Source organism: Mauremys reevesii, linkage group 11 (genome assembly GCF_016161935.1).
Source record: "Mauremys reevesii isolate NIE-2019 linkage group 11, ASM1616193v1, whole genome shotgun sequence".
NCBI lineage: Eukaryota > Metazoa > Chordata > Testudines > Geoemydidae > Mauremys > Mauremys reevesii.
In genome coordinates, this window is record NC_052633.1 from 63,000,239 (window position 1) to 63,020,269 (window position 20,031).

At 44.9% G+C, this 20,031-nt stretch overlaps 1 protein-coding gene across 2 annotated transcripts; it reads left to right on the forward strand.

Annotated features, from left to right (window-relative positions):
- Window positions 1-1,133: 1,133 nt before the first annotated feature.
- Window positions 1,134-18,998, forward strand: LOC120374313 (5-hydroxytryptamine receptor 5A-like). Of its 2 annotated transcripts, none has more exons than XR_005586000.1 (2): window positions 1,134-1,271; window positions 17,314-17,450. XR_005586000.1 is itself a non-coding variant. In XM_039493733.1 (2 exons), exons 1-2 carry the CDS (start codon window positions 6,503-6,505, stop codon window positions 17,644-17,646), a joined length of 1,104 nt encoding a protein of 367 aa, XP_039349667.1. In that variant the 5' UTR covers window positions 6,469-6,502; the 3' UTR covers window positions 17,647-18,998. The 2 variants fall into 2 exon arrangements, 1 of the variants encoding a protein (XP_039349667.1); XM_039493733.1 differs by lacking the exon at window positions 1,134-1,271 and adding an exon at window positions 6,469-7,273 and having other exon boundaries at window positions 17,314-18,998.
- The last annotated feature ends 1,033 nt before the right edge of the window (window positions 18,999-20,031 follow it).

Consider the following 20,031-nt stretch of genomic DNA (forward strand, 5'->3'; position numbering starts at 1 on the left):
TGACAGTGATGGTTTTACACCTTCCTCTGAAGATTTTGATGCTGGGCACTGTGGTAAAGAGGATACTGCATTAGATGGACTGGAGGGCAACCACTGTTCCCTGTTCAGGAGCTTTAAGAAACAAACCAAGGAGATTTAAGTTCCATAATAAACTTAATTTAAGAAACAAAATATCACTTCCCTCTTTTTGTCTGTCACATTCAGTTGCTGTAGCTTTAGGATTGTAGATTCAGAGCAGGGATTGCTTCTTCCTATGCCCTAGCACAATGGGACCCAACACTGACTGAGGCCTTTAGATACTACCGCAATACAAGTGATAAATAAATGAAAATATTAGACCTGATTCTGAGGGGGAGTTAAGGAGGTGGGGCAGTGCAAGTGATTGGAGAAGGCTTCCCGGAACACTGCAGTCTCCATCTCTTATAATGGTCCCATTAGAGGCCATCATAATTTAGAACAGCCTTCAGGCTTCTATGATTCATGCAGGGGAAGTGGCTCAATAAACAGACAGCCCCAAATTGCAGAGTACATAGGTGTCTCATATCCGTGTTACATGAAGAGCTCACTCCCTGCAGCCAAGGAACAATGTTCTCTGACTGATACATTAACTTAAATAAACTCTTTGGATAAACTTCCAGTTAGAATTCACTGTGGGTGATTCTTATACCAAATGTGGTTCACAAACACATGCTCTCATCTCACATGAGCTGTCCCCTATCTAAGTGTAACCAATACTGTGACACAAGCTGGAAGGACCGATGTATCCCACAAATTTTAAATTTATGCTTTTTTAAAAAAAAAATGGGATGGATATTTCTTTTGAATGAGTTTGTGTAATGTAATAACTAGTTGTTCTCTTATTTTACTGAATAAGGAAAATCACCTAAGAAAAGCACATTGGCTTCATTTCGTGGAAGCAGGAAAGGATTTTTGCTTTCAATTACTCTGATTCAAGAACCATAGAGGCAAACTGATTCCCAGGAATTTCAAAGTTATTTACTTTAAACCATGTTCTATTTCTTCTACTGATTAGTATTAAATTTGCCTCAATAACAGTTGATTGATTAGATGCAAGTCATATGGAGTAGGTATAAATTGCTTGATTTGCAATAAGAACTCACTCTTCTCTCAAACTGGAGCCAGTTGCCTTCAAGTGTATTGCTCAGAATAGTACTAGTGAAGATGGCAATTGTTCTGGGCATCAGTATTCTTCCAACAATCCTTTCAGATGTTTCAAGAGTTAGTGCTGAAATTAGGGAGAAAAGCGGAAGGTATGTATTTCACCTTTTCTCTGCCATCTTTTCTCTGTTTGTTTCCCCCTATCTGACAAGGGTGAAGAGCATTGGTCAACTTTCCCACTTCTATTCCACTTTAAATTTTAGCACTGATTAAAGCTTTGGTGGGTCTAATTATCACTATGAAAGAGGCAGTGAGGAACTGTTGTGGTTGGGGACTCTTGTTATGAAGGAGGAGTGGATTGGTTATTTAGGAGTAGAGATGGGTAGGGTTATGCTGTCCATCACCGAGGAGGAAGTACAATAGTTAATCAATATGGTATAATGGAAAATAGATCTCCTCAAACAAACTTGATATTGTTTATTGGCGAGATCACAAGTTAGGCTGATAAAGGTAACTAACTGAGTTGCCATAATATATGTAAAATTTTGTAAGGCATTTTGTGACAGATATAGCCATTTCCTGCAATATCCTTGAAAAACTATGATTTCAGAGTGGTCAGTTGAGACTTAAAACCTGAGAGAGTTTGGGGGAAGGGAGCACACCTCACCTTTGCCTAAGAGGGTGTGAGCACAGGGACTGACCTGAAATGTTCTCATTAAACTGTATTCTGGTATGATCACTGGAATTGTTTACCAGCTGAACAAATGTATGATATTTGAATTAATAAGTAGTAACAGCAGATGTTCTGACTAGGAGTGGGGTGCCAGGAGGTCCTTGCGGTATGTGTCATATACCCCTGCTCTGTTCTTCTATGAAAGGGGGAGCAATGTGACAGATTGAAAATTTCCTGTAATATCCTTGAAAAGCTTTAATGAATTGAGTTGAAGTCTCTTTGGGGTCCATTATACTAAATGCAACATTTATGTATTATTGTGGGCTGGTATTGTATGTAACGTCTCTAGGGAGGAGATGTGACATAAGGCCTGGATAACCAAAGGACTACATTGAACAATGTGCCAGAAAAGCATGGACTATTGGGACAATATGTGTGAAATGGATTTCATGGGAAATACCTAGGGATAGGTTAATGCAAATTCCACCTCTGATTATGCAACAAGCCAGCCTTTTGCAACTATACTCTGAGAAGAGGGTCTTTGTCTGCTGATCACCTGTTACACGAGGCCAAGATCAAAGGCCCAAGTAAAGGTAAAATTGAACTATTTATGGTGGTTCTGGTTCTAAATCTGAGACAGTCATGAACTTGTAACCATGGGGAAAACTCAGTTGAGGGTTTTGAAGGACTGACATCTACTAAAGCACAGGGTTGCAGTTGAGGTGACCCCTGGTAAGCTTTTTAGCATGTGTATAAGGTCTTTTATTTTTTTAAATAGTTTTTTCTATAATGATTTCACCTTAAGAATACATGCACTTGCTTATAAAGAGTTGTGTCATAACTAAAAACTTCATGCCATCATGCTGTCCATGGCCTTCGAAGAGAGAGAAAAGTGCAGATGCTGGCCTGGTTAGGCAGTCTGGCTTGCTGGGAATATTATAGTGGTGGCAGGGAATCTGTGCAGCCTGGAGAAGCTGGTCAGGAGGGAAAGAGATGTGAGTTTCTACCTAAGAAAGGAGACGCACTATACAAAATCATTGTGGCCCATGCTAAATGGATGAAAGACTGTTTAACTGATAGACTGACAAAAGTAATTGTAAATGGGAATCATCCTCCCATGAGAATGTTTCTAGAGGGTCTCACAGGGAGCTGCTCTTGCCCCAATGTTATTCTATAGCTTTGTCAACGATCTGGAGAGAAATCATTAATGGTAAAATTTGCACAAAAATTGCAGAAGTGGTAAATAATGATGATGACGAGTCAGACAGACACCAACCTGAATAGCTTGCTAAGGTGGGCTCATTTGAACAACATGCTTTTTAATTCAGCCATATGCAAGGTCATACATTTAGGAACAAAGAATTGGGTCACACTGACAAGATGGGAGATAGTATCCTGGAATGTAGTGACAATGAAAAGGACTTGGGGGTAATTGCAGACAGACAATCAATTGAACAGGAGCTCCCCTTGCAATCTATAGCTAATATGATCCTTGGTTACATATCAGGTAGGAGTAGGCAGCTGGTGTTACCTCTGTATACCGCCTTAATGGGATCATTACTGGAATATTGTGTGTCGTTTGGTGTCCACATTTCAAAAAGAATGTTGAAATACTGGAAAGGGTTCAGAAAAGAGTTACAAGAATGGTTTAAGGTCTGGAAAATGCATTACACTGAAAGACTAAAGAAGTTCAGTCTATTTAGTTTATTCAAAAGAAAGCAAAGAGCTGACTTGATCACAATCTACAAGTATCTCCAGGGGGAAGAGATATCTTTTTTTTTTGTGATTCATTTTCATAAAGAAGCAGACAATAAAAAGCAGAAAAAGGTAAATGACTTATAGCTCCTTTGTTTCCAAATACATGGGCTTCACAGGAGCTCCAACGGAATTATGCAATTTTACAACCTGTCAAAACTTCAGGACCACAGAGTACTACTACATAGACAATGTTAGGATGGGGGTAACAGTAATAAAAGAGAAGACATATCTAGGTAGGGAGAAGAGGAAAAAAGAGAAGGGGTTCAGAGAAATGGAGGTCTGGCAGTTTTTCAGCCATCTCAACTTTTTTTATCCAAATGTATCTCAAAATGGGTCCAAATTTCTTCAAATTAATTGAATTGCTCTCTACGGTTAAAAGCTATTACTTCCCTGACTTCTCCTTCAGTCAGGGCAAAGTACCACTGCACTATGCTAGGCATAAGCCTACTCTTCCATTTTTGTAAAATCATGTGTTGATAGTGGATGGCTATTTAATCTACAGAAGACGACGTAACAAGATGTCATGTTTGGAAGCTAGAACTAGAGAAATTCGGTCTAGAAATAAGGTGCAAATTTTTAAACAGTCAGAGAAATTAACCATTGGAACAACTTACCTAGGGATGTGGTGGATTCTCTGTCACTTGAAGTCTTTGCATCCAGTCTTGATTTCTTTCTAAAACACCTGCAATAGCTCAAACAGGAGTTACGGGCCTGCTGCAAAAATTAATGGGTGAGGTTCTGGGGCTTGCAAATAAAAGTCAAACTAGATGATTATAACAATCCCTTCTAGCCTTAAGATCTATTAATCTGTTTAGGAGGAGTGAATGCCCTGGCTGTGATATAGGAGGAGCGGGCAGAGAGAAGGGAAAGATCAGGGTGCTCTGGCTCTGACAGAGAAGGCAGTGCGTTAGTTATTTGCTAGAAAGGAAGGGGTGTCCTGACTGTTAGACAGGAGGGAGGGGTAGGAGTGCTGGTACAGAGGAGGAAGCAGTGCATTGCCCACAGAGGAGGTAATGGACTGTGCTATCTGTACCCTTGCCCAATGGGGGAACCCCCTCTGCCAAGTCCTGGTGCTCTGGGCTGGGAGGGGAGGCCCTAGCACTTCCCCCATAGATGCAGGGTCTCTCCACGGGGAGTGGGGCCACAGGGGTACACAGGAATGTACAGCACCTCCCCCTGTGCTCTCTAGGCTAGGCCCTGCCCTGGCACAGGGAGTTGGTGGGGGGGGGGGCAGGAGAGCAGACGCTTCCTATGCTGGCTACAGCCCCGCAAACCTGCCTGCAGCTGGCTCTGCCCTCTGCAAGCTATGCCTGAGGGTCACCCTGAGCTCTTCATTCTTCTCTGCTCAGGACATGTGCCCTACTGGAGAGGGGTCCTTTCCCTGAGCCCCCTCCTTAGGACATATCTGGTTGCACCTTGGTGGAGATGGGTGTTCTAACTGTTTAGATGGGGGTGGGGTTCTCTGGTTGTTACAGAGATGGGAGGCTGAGTGGGGGGGGGTAGGATTCTTTGGTTAGTACAGGGTGTGTGGGGGTGGGATGTTGCAGGGAGGGATGGAGTGTTCTGGTTGTAACAGAGGAGGGAGTGGGTAGGTTGGTTGGGGAGAGGGTGCTCTGGTTGTAACAAGAGGGGTTGTGGGGGTAGAGTGCTCTGGCTGTTACTGAGAAAGGGGGTGGGTTGGTGGGGAGTAGGGTGCTCTGGCTGTTACAGAGCGTGAGTTGATTGAGGGTGAGGTCTGTGGCTGTAAGAGAGGAAGGGACAGGTGGGATGGTTGGAGGAGGGGTGGGTGCCCTGGCTGTTACAGAGGAAGAGATATGAGGATAGGGTGCTCTGGCTATCACAGGAGAGAGGTAGCTTGGTTGGTTGTGGTAGGGTGCTCTGGCTGTTACAGAGAGGTGGGTTAGTTGGTTTTTGGGGGGTGCTCTGGCTGTTAGAGGAGAGGGGTGGGTTGGTTGGTTGTGGTAGGGTGCTCTGGCTGTTACAGGAGAGGGGTGTGGGCTACTCTGGCCATTAGAGGAGAGGGGTAGGTTGATAGGTTGTGGTAGGGTGCTCTGGCTGTTACTGAGTGGTGGGTTGCCTGGTTGGTTGTGGTAGAGTGCTCTGACTGTTAAAGGAAACGGGCAGGTGGGTTGGTTGGTTGTGGTAGGGTGCTCTGGCTGGGGTGGGTTGGTTGCGGTTGGGGGCTGTGGTTGGTGGCGGCGTGGGGTGGGTGGGTTGGTGGGTTGGGGTAGGGTGCTCTGGTTGCTGGAGGAGAGGGGTGGGTGGGTTGGCTGGTTGTGGTAGGGTGCTCTGGCAGGGGTGGGTTGGTTGCGGTAGGGTGCTCTGGTTGTTGGAGGAGAGGGGTGGGTGGGTTGGTTGGTTGTGGTAGGGTGCTCTGGCTGTTACAGATGGGCGGGCTGAGAGCCCTGGGTTTGGCGCTCGTTGTGTCTGGCGGGCACCTGCCTGCGGGGAGAGGGGGCAGGACAAGGGGTTGCAAAGGCTTTTCTCCAGTCCCGCCGCCGCCCGATTGCCGCCCGCAGAAGCGCCTCCTGCTCCGCCCCGCGCCCGAAGTCCCCCCGCAGGCGGACCCCCGCGAGCCTCGCTTTCCCTTCGCCCTTTGGTGCAGCGGGAGCCTGGGCCGCGGGACTGGGGGCGAGCGGGGAGCCGGTGTCACGCTACAGCGGCACAGCGCCCCCCTCCCTGCCGGGGAGGCAGGCGGGAGCACATGGCAACGGCGGGGAGCAGCCGCTGAAGGGAGGCAGCACTAGCGTGGCTCTTGCCGGGACTCACTTCGCTTCGCTGCGCGCTCGGCCGCGGGGCATTGGGCGGGGAGCGAGGGGCAGGCTCCGGAGATCCCGGGAGCGCGTCTCTCCGGCGGCTTGTACCCCGCGCCGGGAAGAACGGACCCGCGGCGGCTTCCCTCTGGGCGCGCAACCCGCCTAGCCCCGCGCTGCTCCCCGCCCGCTGCCGGGGATGGCCCAGAGTCCGGCTCCCTGGGCATCCAGAATCCCCGGCCCGCCAGCCCTGGCCATCAACGCGTCCTCCGCCCCGGCGGGGGGCAACTCCACCCCGGAGCTGGGGGGCGGCGGCTGGAGGAGCCGGGAGCCCTTCTCCATCTTCAGCATCCTCATCCTCACCCTGCTGGCCCTCCTGACCGTCGCCACCTTCCTCTGGAACCTGCTGGTGCTGGTGACCATCCTGCGGGTCAAGACCTTCCACCGGGTGCCCCACAACCTGGTGGCCTCCACCGCCGTGTCCGACGTGCTGGTGGCGGCGCTGGTCATGCCGCTGAGCCTGGTGAAGGAGCTGTCGGCCGGGCGGCGCTGGCGGCTGGGCCGGGCGCTGTGCCACGTGTGGATCTCCTTCGACGTGCTGTGCTGCACCGCCAGCATCTGGAACGTGACGGCCATCGCCCTGGACCGCTACTGGTCCCTCAGCCGCCACCTGGAGTACACCCTGCGCGCCCGCCGCCGCGTCTCCAACGCCATGATCGGCCTCACCTGGGCGCTCTCCGCCGTCATCTCCCTGGCGCCGCTCTCCGGCTGGGGCGAGACCTACAGCCCGGCGCAGCAGCGCTGCCAGGTCAGCCAGGAGCCCTCCTACGCCGTCTTCTCCACCTGCGGCGCCTTCTACCTGCCGCTCTGCGTCGTGCTCTTCGTCTACTGGAAGATCTACAAGGCGGCCCGGTTCCGGATCGGCCGGCGCCGGAGGAACGCGGTCCTGCCGCTGCCGGAGCGGGGCCCGGTAAAGAGCCGCGGCGGGCACCGTGCCGCTGGGCTGCACGGGCGGGCACAGCTGGTTTGCACGGGGAGGGGTGCGAGGAGCGGGGCAGGGAGGCACAGTTGGGCTGGCAGCCTGTAATAACTATCTAATTCTAAACTAAAGTCATCTATCTATCTAACCATAAGCTCCTCTCCCATTCCCCTTGTGCTTCGTGATTTAACACCCTTTAACTGAATTCTGCCTTCATGCCCAAGTATAGAGAAAATAATATAGTCATGCACATATATTTCTCTTAGACTTAGAGTGTATATAAATATAAACAGATGCTAAAGTGAAGATGGTAGCCTTTTAAACAGTGGCTAATAACCGACTGTCAATGGACCATTTACCATTGTTATGGGATAAAAGTTATTCACATTTTTCTCATTTTCTTTCAGTGTTCTTAAGTGTCTGTGTGTATATATATATATAGAGAGAGATTAGATAATAATTGCAATATCGTGGTCCATTTAAAAAGTCCTAAATATGAATCCAGTGTTCCTGCGTTTCTCTTTCAGAAAATTGTTCAGATAAAGATAGAAATAGAGCTGTACAGCATGTGCTGTTAGGGTATGTGTTTAATCTGTACACACTGTGTTGTATGTCTCTCCCCATCTTCACTCCTTTCATTTTATTTTATACTTAAAATTATGGAATCAAGCGGAACACAAAAGAGGAAAATGGTAATATAATACTTATTCCACAATATTAGTAAGTGATCCATTTATCATGTAATGATTGCCAGCTGTTTAAAACGTTCATATTCTCTCCTTTAAGTTCTCAAATGTTGATCCTGGTTCTGAAAACACCTACTTGGGTGAGTAGTCTCATTGATTTCAATACTACTCATGTAAGTCAGAACTATTCTCCTGAGGAAGAGTTTGCAGGATTAGGAGACTTAGAAGGCCATGTTTTAACGGACCTCAAGAGCCCAGTTCTGCCCCCTTACTCACAGTAATACCGTACTGCACCAGTAATTCCAAATAATTTCAGTGGGGCTGCCTGTGCAGTGAGGTACTACTCAACATGACGGAGAGAAAGGGTAGTGGATTGAGTTCTAAATGAATTCATCTATGTTCATGTCTACTTTCCTCTCTTTCTACAACCACTCAGTCTCCTGATACACACCCATCCTCCTCCCTACTCTGTTCTGAAACTACAGAATAATTCCTGATGGTTTGTTTCCCCCCTTCCTGACCAAGCATTTTAAAGTTGGTGTAACCAAATGCGGACTGAGTGAATGTTACAAAATAAGTATGGTGAGGTGCTCAGCACTGGGTACCTGGCCCTGTCAAACCTCACTCATATACAAGCAGTAGAGCGAGTGGGAAAACTTAAACAAAACTTTTTTCCATTTAAAAATGCCATTTTGTCCAAACCAATGTTGGGGGTGGGGGGCAGGGAGGAATCGCTCAGTGGTTTGAGCATTGGCCTGCTAAACCCAGGGTTGTGAGTTCAGTCCTTGAGGGGGCCACTTAGGGATCTGGGGCAAAAATCAGTACTTGGTCCTGCTAGTGAAGGCAGGGGGCTGGACTCAATGACCTTTCAAGGTCCTTTCCAGTTCTAGGAGATTGGTATATTTCCTATTATTATTATTTTTATAAATTTCCTTTGAAGATTTCTTGGGTCCCAGTGGGGAAAGAGCAGCTTACCCAGAACAGCCAGTACGCTGGTGGTTAGGGCACTCAGCTGGGACATGGGAGACCCACATTCCAGTCCTGGTTCTGATTCAGAGCCACCCTATCCCAGGTGAGTACTCTAGTCATAGGGCTACTGGCTATTTGGGGGTGGGTTGATAGTTCTCTTGTGAAAATTTTTGAAAGATCTCATTTTCATTCGGCATCAAAACAAAAACATATTTCAAAACCTTGAATGTTTTGTGGAATGGAATTGTTTTCTGGCTTGTCCTAGAAATAGTTGCATTGACTTCAACTTCAGATTGAAGTCAGTGGTACATATCATGTTACAATGGACACGTCACATGTGAAGGTTTGCATTCACTCTAGTGAGTACTGACAGCATCAGCAGCTTGTAAGAGGCACTTGGCACCTCACAGGACTGGGACCTTATGTCTTAAAATAAAGAGATGCATATGGTTTAAATTGGCTTATAAACGAAACAGTCATTCCAGAGCTATCGCCTGCACTAAGTCAGAAAATGTGTTAGAAAAGATGAGTGCCTCAAGCCTTTGGAAATGCATTCCTCCCCTCCTACCCTTTTGCACCAGATTTCCTGCCAAGTTTACTTCTCTAATTACAAATATGATAAATATGTTGCTTGGGATTTATCTACAAATTGATTCCCAAAGACAAAAACCAAACTGAATACGTACAACGCATTTGCTCTCCCACAGACACTCATGCAGTAGAAAACTTTATGGGCTATTATTTTGGAAAACTAATTTAATTGAGACAATACTACTAGGATTCTGCATCTCTCTCATCTTTTTCAGTAATTTAAGCAAAATTAATTCCTGTATTTTTGTTTGTTTATTTTTAAATACATGTTGAATCCATGACAGTGATAGTATAGTAGATAGTGAGGACTTTACACTATGGCTGAAAAATATTAAGCTTCATTTGCAGGTTTAAAAAGCATCATCCTAATCCCCAGGGAAATCTTTACACCTGGTGGAAGAGCTAAACGCCTGAGGCAATGCTCTGAGCACTTATTGCTCTAGAGGCTTGGTAGGCAAAGAAGACTGCTCAGAAATTAACATGTGGAGAAGGAAGAAAAATATATTTTTTTTGCATAGTTTATTCCTGATGTAAGAGATCGTGATGCCCTCATAAAAAGCTTGGTCCCAGTCACACTGAAGTCAATGGGAGTTTTTCCATTGGCTTCAGTGGGAGCAGGATCAAGTCCAAAATACCACTGGAAAAATACCAGATTGTGGAGAGTTTAAGGAAAACCAGAGGGGATGTAGATCTGAGCCTTCTTCCCAAAACATCACTGTCGTTCCACAGGAAGAGCTGAAATGCCAAGATTTTTTTTTTTAAAGTTTGCATAAAATTGGGATATAGCAGAGAATTTGTCAAAGTGGAACACAAAAAAGTAGGGATCAGCATTTCTGGAATAAGGGGCATGTCTCTTTCCTCCTTAAGTCAGGTGATCCAGCTATTCCTTCTTGCTCCTTCCACGTCCAGGTCCAATTGATGGTAGTTTTGTGGTTGAAGCCTGTCTTGACTCTGTCTCCCTTTTCTTGTGTCCACTAACTCTCCTGTTTTCTGTCTTTTCGCCATTTCTCTTTTCACTTCTATTCCTCATTTCACTTTCTTCTTCCCCTTCCCAGTCTCCTCTTACCCCACCCTGCGACATCCAGCTTCACTCCTTAACTCCTTCTGTACACCCCTGGCCACTCTGTCCCCCAGCATTTCTAGCATTGAGTGCTGTAATGCAGCAGTTCTAATGACTAACACTAGAAATGCTATCAGCAATAGACGTCAAAGGCTGGTAGTGCTTCTCAAACTGAAGATGAGTAGTAATAGTGATGCCTGTGGGGAGAGCGTGCCATGCTGTGCCAGGAGGATTACATATTGTGACACTGGATTAGAACTGCCTGCCACGGTTGCAACCCACACCTTGAAACCCTGGTTGGCATTTTTCTAGCAACTGAGATTAAGGAGGAACAGATTTGAAGCCACAGGAGTTAAATGCTATCAAAATTGCCTGAAGAAACCGATGCTCCAGATGGAAGAATCATTATAATTATAACTTCCTTCTGTATAGTGCCTTTCAGCCACCAGAACCAGACCCCAAGGTGCTTTACAAACTGTCAGTGTGCATATAATTATATATAGGAGAAGGATAATTGTCTCCAGGCTGAGACTTGGCATACCTAGGGCCAATTCCTACGCTTAGTTACAACGGTGTAAATCCAGAATAACTCAGCTGATCTGAGTGTAGTTAATCCAGTGTAGCTGTGAGCAGAATTTTGACTAAAATCCGAACCAAGGAGTTTTAAAAAACACTGTTAAATCATTTTGTGGTTTTTTTAAGAGGAAGGAAAACGAAATGTCTGAGACCCTTCTGTTACGTAATGAAGAATATGCAAAAATTCAGGGTTTTCTTTTCCTTTTTTTAAACACACAGACACTTATTTCTTATTTCCCACTGAAATCAATGGGAGTTTTGTCTGTGCAAGGACTGCAGAGTCAGATCCTGAAATTAGACTGGTCCTTTTAGATATCATTTCTTTTATAACAACCAAAGACTTGATTCTCTAACCTTTACTCATATGACTGGTCCTTTACTTACATGATTAATCTCATGGTTCTTGTCACATAGAGCCACAGTCTGTGAAATGCTTTTTCACAGTGAGCAATACCTTATCTTTGGGAAGAGGCCTGTTGAAATAAATGAGATTACTCTCAGAGACAGATACTATTAAGAGTGCCAGTAACATCAGTGGGTCTCCTTGTGAAGAAAGGTATTGCTCAGGGTGAGCAAGGATAGCAGAATCTGGCCCATAAAGATTAGTTACTTGCATGAGAAAGTGTTTCAGGATCAGGCCCCAGGTTAAGCATGAAGAGCTAGACACAAGGGCCCAGATCTTCAAAGGCATTTAGGAGTCTAACTTTACTGATTTTAATGGGAGGTGGGTGACTATCTTTCAGGATCTCGTCCAGCTGCTAACACTATTTTTTATAATGTACATACAAAGCTTTCATCTTTGTATACTGATCCAAAGCTCAAAAGGTTAACGAGTGTCTTTCCATTGACATCAATGGGCTGTGGATCAGGCCTTGCATTCAGAGCTCTCGACTCTACTCAGTTATGCAGTATGTTCCGCTTTGTTCAGCGTCCCTGTATGACATAATCAGGCAGGGCGGTGTGGGTTTTCCTCTTGGCGCTGCTCTGGGTCCTCTGCCCCTCTCTTCTCTTCTCCTCTCTGAGCTTGAATAATCCTTTTGCAAGTAGTTCCATTGACTACAGTCATTTTGGGCTCCACTAATTCTACTTTTTGCCAGTGTCCTCAGCAATTTAAACCTGGGGGAGAATTCCTCTAGTGTAAGGTAGCTCTGAGGCTGCTCTCAACTACTCTGGGAACTGGGATGGCACAGAATCTGCTCCAGAATTGGAGATGGGATTGCAAAGGGGATGTAGGGTTTGATCTACTTTCCATTGACATCACTTCAATGGGAGTTGGATCAGACCCGTAAGAAGGACTGTAACAATTGTTAGGGCTGAATGGAGCTAAAATGTTGTTTGGACCTGCACCCCCACCTAGACATTGCAGAAACTGTGGGAGATGCAACATCTTCCTGATCTGTTTGCAGAGGCGATGCTCCATGTCTGGATCTTCTCCCTTCAACCATCTGTGACACCCAGGATCTCCTTATACTGCAATAATCACCTTGTGGCCAGTTACTTTGGCTTTAAAGCCTCTGTGTTCATGAGGTAGCATAGAGGAGCCTCAACACAGTCAAGGCTCAGGGCCAACATTTTGTTGTATCAAGTGTAAGAATGGAGCTGCCTAGGAAAACGCCCCAAGCCAGCTAGAAATCAGCTGGAAGGTATCAGGTATGTAGGGTGATAAGAGTTAGAATGATGGAAATCATTCTGGAAAGTTATCTTCCACTTTTCATGCAATTCCTTTAGGCCCCAGTTGAGAAAAGCACAGGCTTAACGTCCATGTTCAAGCACTTTGCTGGATCAGGGCCTTAATTTCCTTTTTGAGAGAATGTTAAATATTCATAGGAGGCCTATAAGTGCAAATTGCATGTGAGAAATCTCTGATTCTTAAAGAACCTTTTGGTGATTTGATGACCTTATGGAGCAATATATTCCTCTCTCTGCTCACCTCAGGCTCATTTGAAGATGAATCTGTTGAAAAGCTGTTGAGCTAAACTGGGGCAAATCACATTTAAATACCTCCAGTCTGCTGGAGTTCATGCAACAGTACAGAACATTCCTAAGAAATGTGGACCTTTCAGACACATCGCGGCCACTGAGTAAGACACAATGCTATTGTTTGCAGAAGCAGTAGACTGCAATTTGTACTTTTATTATTTAATATTCATATTGGAAGAACAGTGCTCAGAAACCCCAAAGCAGCATTGGGACCCAAAAAATTCATTGGTGAGCCACCAACAGTAGCCATGGGAAGTATAAATTATTTAAATCCAAAGAAATATTAGAATAATTAAGCCTAAATCAGTGGGAGAATTTCTGTTGATTTCAATATGATCTGGATCAGGCTCCAGACGCATACTGCATTAGCAGCAAAGCATCTGAAGTATGTTGTGCTGTAGGCAAAATTTAAACAGTGGGTGAAATCATCCTTTCTCCCTCCAATGAATTTTGGGGAAGGGGGGAAATAATTAATTTTGGATGAGTTTCACCAGCCGTGTGCTTCCCAGAGAAAAAGATGATTCATGCGAAGTGTGAAGAGTGCATTTATTCCCCTATAGACAAACATTTAAAACCTTGATTTATGGAATGTAATTGATTGCTGCAGACTATTTTAAAAAGTGCTCCAACCCGTGTCTGTGTATCTAACTGGATGGATGTTCTAGCAGGTAATCAAAAATGATGGAAACTAATAACTGTGCTTAAAACCGAGCAAACCAACCTGGAAAAATACACTGATCTTCTAGCCTTAACGTGACTTGTGACACAGACCAAAACAGCCAGGGAATTCAGTGTGAACACTTGGTTCTAACTCAGGCCTCTTTTATTTATGCTGATAAATATTTCTGATGCTCTCAGTGCTTTATCTCTGCTGCATTACTCCAGCAGGTTATACCACCCTCCTCCCCAGTCGTACAACAGTGAACTGGCTTCTACCTCTGGCATACACCCAAGGGCCTGATTCTTCTTTGCCTTACATCTTGTGTAATGAAGTAAGCCTGTGCAAAGTGGGTGTAAAAGGCCACCTGTCATGCAGTGGCTGGCCCCTTTAAGAGAAATTGAGCATAGCCCCAGCTGATGCTGTGAGGCCAGGGATCAGGTGATAGCTTGAAGATTTCCTGAGGCTAGATCCACAAAGGTGACTGTAGGCATTGCAGTGTCTTATGCTTAGGCAAAGCAAAATCCATAGCCCTGAGTTAGGTGCCTAAGAAAGGGATTCACAGAAACCAGCAAGCTGAGAGGGGCAAACCTTGGGCTGCCCCTCACAGGTAGTAAGGACCCCAACTCTACTCAGGATTCATCACTGTGAGCCCTCTCCTGGATTTAGGCACCTAAACTAGGTCAGGCAAGGGTCCAACCTACCCAATTCTATCCAACAGCAGTTAGGCCAATCTCCTAAAACATGGGAGACCTGTTTGCAAATCCCTATTCTCACTGATCTGGAGTGGGGGCCTTGAACCCCGACCTCCCATAGCCCAGGTGAGAGCCCTCACTGTCAGGTATTGGGTATTCTGTGGTTGGTGTCTCTCCATCTCTGCTGTTGCAGTGTGTATAAATCACTTTTTCATTGGGCTAGAGAGAGAGAACCTGAGCAACTATCCCAATTGTTAGGACACCCCTGGGATGCGGTAGCATGAGGTTCAAATCCCTGCTCGAAGCAATGTAAATGACCACACAAGGCAGTGGAGTCCCAGTGCCAGAGTTTCTGCATGCCTCATTCTATACACAGTTTCTACACTCCACGTACAAAGCTTCAAGAAACCTTACCTGTAGTATGGGAAAGAAAATGCCATGATAGACAGCTGACCTCTGGCTCTACCTCACAAGGAAAGTTTAAGTATAGTAAACAAGCAATAGATTCCCTCATCCAGCTCTTCCTAACAAGCATGCGGAAGTAGTAATTGTCCAATGTCTGTCACTAATTTACATTCGCACAATGTGTTTTGAGTCCTTTTTGCAGACCATGATTAAAGATATGCAGAGCTAGCCCTCCTGCAGACAAATTATGTGACCCTGCTACAGGAGTGCCATCCTATTTACATTTTTGGAACAAATGTGATGCATTTCATTTTCCTCTACTCCTTCCCCAGCAGCCCTAATCACCTGGTTCTTACATTCTGCAGTCATGTCTCACATCTCTGGGTGAAGGTAGGGATATCCATCTTGATGAGTGATAGTTTAGCATTTGCCAACGTTTCAGTCTCTTGGCTGCTACTGTCCTCATATTAAACAGAGGGTCAATTGCTATTATAAAGTTTATACACACAGGAGGAATATGTATGTAGAACACAGAGCTAATTTCTGAATGAGGGGCCATCTCCTGAGAGGTGCCGAGTCCTCGCAACTCCTATTAAATTTTCACTTTTAATGGGAGTTTTAAGGGCTTAGGCCTTAAATTGTGTGTGTTTTATTGTGCTGTCCTCAATCGGATTGCCTATCAGAGCTGAAAACGTACGGATGCTTTAAGTGTGACAGAAAAGTCACAGAGGTGTATTTCCTATGCGTAAAAGCTGGGCCCATGCTGCATGATAGTAAGGCACGCATTAATTCTCATTGTTATACAAACCAATCTGCATTCCCTCTGCAAGTGAAACCATTCCTCACCCTTCCAAACAGCTCTTGGTGGTTTTTTTGGTCTTTTTTTTTTTTTCACCTGCTCTAGAACCACTGAAGTTTCTACACACCTTGTGAAACTACTGAGGGGTAGAGGGCATGGATTGTGGGGGTCTTGAATTGGTGTCTCCCACTAAACAAAATTGATATCGTTTGTGAGGTTGGGAGTAGAGCTGGTTGGAAAATAGTTCTTTTCCCCCTGTGTGAAGTCAACTTTGAAAATCAAAATTTGAAATTAATTCAGAATTGTGGTGGTTCATGGGAGTTGTAGGTGGGGTGCATTATGCTCCCATTCTCCTTTATGGGCTGGGTTCTCTGGCCAGACTACTTGTCCCATGATGCACCATTTCCTCCCCTCTTGGTGTGGGGAGAGGGTGCATGATAGGAGTCCCTGGACGTGATGCACAATGGGAAATGTTGTCCCACCTGAGAGCCCATAGAGGAGAATTGAAGCATAAGGCACTTGAACAACAATTCAGATGAGGCACCACAATGACTTTTTGAATAAAAATATTTCAGTTTTGTGTTGAAAATCAAAACCCCTCCAGTTTTTAGGCATTTGGGTTTTTGATGAAATATTGAAATTTTCCACAGAAAGCAGACATTTTTCTTGTAAAAATCAAAAACCCAAATTTCCAGCAAAAACAAAGTTTGATGGGAAAATTTTCCACTTGCTGTAATGGGGAATATTATCTTCTCCCCTTTCCCACCTGTGCCCAACCTACCATTGGGTGGTCCGGCAAGAGTGCAGTTTAAGAGGCTCATGGTCTCTGAAAGTCCCTCCCCTTGCTTGACAGATAACCAAGAGAAGATGGCTCCCTCCCAGATCTGAGGGACACAATAATCATTGGCAGTGTTGTCTTCCACTCTGCCTCTGAGCAGCTGGGCTGATTTGAGTGCCCCTAGTTGTAGAAGCCATAGATTCCCCCTCACCAGTGGGTTACAATAACACTTGTGCAACTACCTCAAAAGCATTGATTGGCCCATCAGACATGCACAGCAGCTTCCTGGCATGAAATCCAGTAGGGATCCATTCCACAGATACTACAAAGACAGGCTTTTCTCTTCGTTACACTGAGAGAGTCCCATTTTGTGACAGTACTCCCAAGTGTCTACTGTATCTTTGTAACCCATGGTTACAGCACTCTCCCTCATATCAATACACTGATGAAAAGAAACAGAAAAAAACCCAGCTTCCAGAATTCCTGGGCCATTGTTTATTTATTTATTTATTAAACTGTTTCAATCTTCTTTTCTTATAACAAACCAAACAAATTCTAGGTGCCAACCTATCCACAGAACAAGTGCCAAAGTACTATGCATTAAAAGAGAGGAAAGACCAGTATACCTGTGCTCCTCTGTAGCACTTACCTTTCCAACATGATTAGAAGCCCAGTAGTTTTAGCACTTCATGGCATTTTCTTTTAGCATGCAAGGACTGGTGCCTGGGCCATTGGTTGTAAGCGCACAGATGTTATGCTGTCATTTAAGAAATAATAATAATTTGACTCAAACAAACTGTTTTGGTAAGAATCCATGTTTGCTTTTGTTTTGAGGTGAAAGAAGCTTCCCATGAACCACAGATGGTGTTTACAGCTCGCCACGCGACTATCACTTTCCAGACAGATGGAGAAACATGGAGGGAACAGAAAGAGAAAAAAGCAGCTTTGATGGTTGGCATTTTAATTGGAGTTTTTGTACTTTGCTGGATACCTTTCTTTATCACGGAATTAATAAGCCCCCTCTGTTCCTGCAACATTCCACCGGTCTGGAAAAGCATCTTTCTCTGGCTTGGCTACTCCAATTCTTTCTTTAATCCTCTTATTTATACAGCATTTAACAAAAATTACAACAATGCCTTCAAAAACCTTTTTGTAAGGCAGAGATAAAAGAGGGATGGTTACATTGCCATGTAATACACTGACTTAGTGGAGGAAATATGTGCCTGTGAAATGTCTGATTGTAAGGAGCAGCCACTATCTAAAGGGATTTTGCAGCAGTGAAGAACTACACTGAACACCTGTGTGTTGGGACATAAACCTACTTACCCTGTACAGTCTCCCACTGAAATGCATGTACACTGAGCTGTGCTGAGGAAAGACGATGATAGAAGACTGAAGGGGTGAATGTTTCCCTTCTCTAGGATTTGAATCGATTTGTGCTAAATCCTGGAAGAAGTTAATTAAAAACATCTAGCATCACACTAATCCCATCTAACCAGACTAACTCTATCCAGCCACGTGTTGCTGCCAGGTAGTAGAATCTTCTTAATGGGCACAGGCATCAATGCAAACTCTGCCAGTTAAGCAATAGCTCGGACTGATTGGTGCACAGTCCTGATGCTAGTTTAATTTCATGAATGTCTTGGGGGGGGGGGGGGAAGACAAATGCACTTTGATATCTTTTTTGATAGTATTTAAATAAAATAAATTGGACGAAGTTAAGCAGCCCTACTAGAGCAAGAACGCAGCCCGAGGTGAACCAAGGGCACAGCACTCGTGCTACCATTGGTCCACTCCTATAAATTATAAGTAAAGGTGAACTCTGAGTTAACTGAAACTGAAGGTCAGTTATGTCCCCTTAGGTTACAGGAGTGGCGTTTTAGGGCCAGATCCCCAGTTGGTGTAAATCTGCACCATTCCAATAAAGTCAATTTATACCAGTTGAGGAGTTGGCCCTTAGGTTTTATCCCTGCAGTTCTCTTAAGCGCTGCAGGGCTGCCACTCTGTTTTCTGCACCCATGATGAGCTCCATGTTTGGGATGTCCCCTGGTACTGTTGTACAATGGGGTTTACACGTATTATTTTTTTATAGCACTAGCAAGGTACATTCACTCCTGTAAACAGGCTTGGCAGAAACACATGTGCCACTTATCTATTTTTCTGTGTCGCTGCAGTGCAGTCTGTTCTCTGGCCATCATCAAGTTAATTAGCATATCTATCAGGGTGCTGATTGCATGGATTCTACCCTCAACCTGCACAAAGCCACAGGATTCTAGCACCATTTTTCTAAAGAATTAGATTCCACGTTTGGTTTTATTAGGAGGGATTCACCAGAGCAGCATTATTAAATGTCTGTAGAAGAGGTTCTGACAATGAAAAAATGATGCTGAATTTGTGATCAGCCACGACTTGTTTTACTTTGCTTTTAACAAAGCTCATTGCAGTGTACCTGAAAAGGTTTCATAGCGCTGAGGGGAAGCCAAGATCACCTCTCCCTTCTCATCGAAACTTAACTTTCATAGAATTAAAACTGGATTGGGGTGCTCTGCTTTTCAGCGAATGTACAGAACTAGAGATTTGTCCTCTCTTTCATACACCACTCTTTGGGAAGGTCAGAGGAAATGTTGCCCAAGTTCACAACTCAACACTGGGTGAGTTCAGCCAGAGTGGTTACAGGGGTACTGTAGTCATCTCACCCCCATGCAGGCTAAGGGCAGCTAGGATACCACTGTACTTCATCCTAGTGCAGCACAGAACTTCAGAGGGACTTATATATGCCCCTCTTGAATGTGATGGAAGCACACACTCCTCATTGGAAGACTGGTGTTTCATGAAGTTCTGGGATAGCGGCTCTGGCTTGCAACACCAAACTCCGAGCGTACTAGGCTCTCTTGTTCTCTGTAGTACTTTTTAAATCTCTTTACTGCCATAACCACTTAGGAGTTAACTCTGAGCATTAGAGGAGAAAGGAAGTCACGTCTCTTGTGGCCTTTCTGCTCTAGCTGATAGAGCTCTAGCTCTAGCTGATATTTAGATCTAAAGTAGATGGGAAGAGAAGCAGAAGAATTATGCACAAGGACCACAGATGGGAGTTGAAGAGCATAAGTCCACCAACATTCTTCCCTTTCTTCTTGTGATGCCTTGGGGAGTTATGGGCTGCTGGCCCGTCAATTTAAACGTGAGGAGCTGTTGTTAGAACATTTTCAGGCCACATTGCGGCTCCAAGTCTGCTGACTTTCAAGGCACACTGGAAAGTTTCTCTTTTTTACAGATTTTCTCCCCAAAGAGTGGGGATTTTTGGTAAGAAATTGATATTCTGCTTTCTGCCAAGAGTGGGTGGGGGAAAAGGAGAGCTGGGGCTAGATCCTCAGCTGGTGTAAATCAATGTTGCATCACGGAAATCAGTGGAGCTGTGCCCATGTACACCAGCCGAGGCCCACAGTTCTTCAGTTGGTGTTGTGCCACTCCATGTAACTGATTTATTTTTTCAATTGTACATGCACTGATAGTTTTCTGATCAAACACATTTTATAAATAAAAAAACAAAACAAT

What these genes read in the sequence shown, in the direction of transcription:
- LOC120374313 (XM_039493733.1), top strand. Translation starts at nt 6,503, where the DNA reads ATGGCCCAGAGTCCGGCTCCCTGGGCATCCAGAATCCCCGGCCCGCCA. An exon ending in CGCTGCCGGAGCGGGGCCCG is followed by an intron (nt 7,274 to 17,313) that starts GTAAAGAGCCGC and finishes TTTTGTTTTGAG; the next exon opens with GTGAAAGAAGCTTCCCATGA.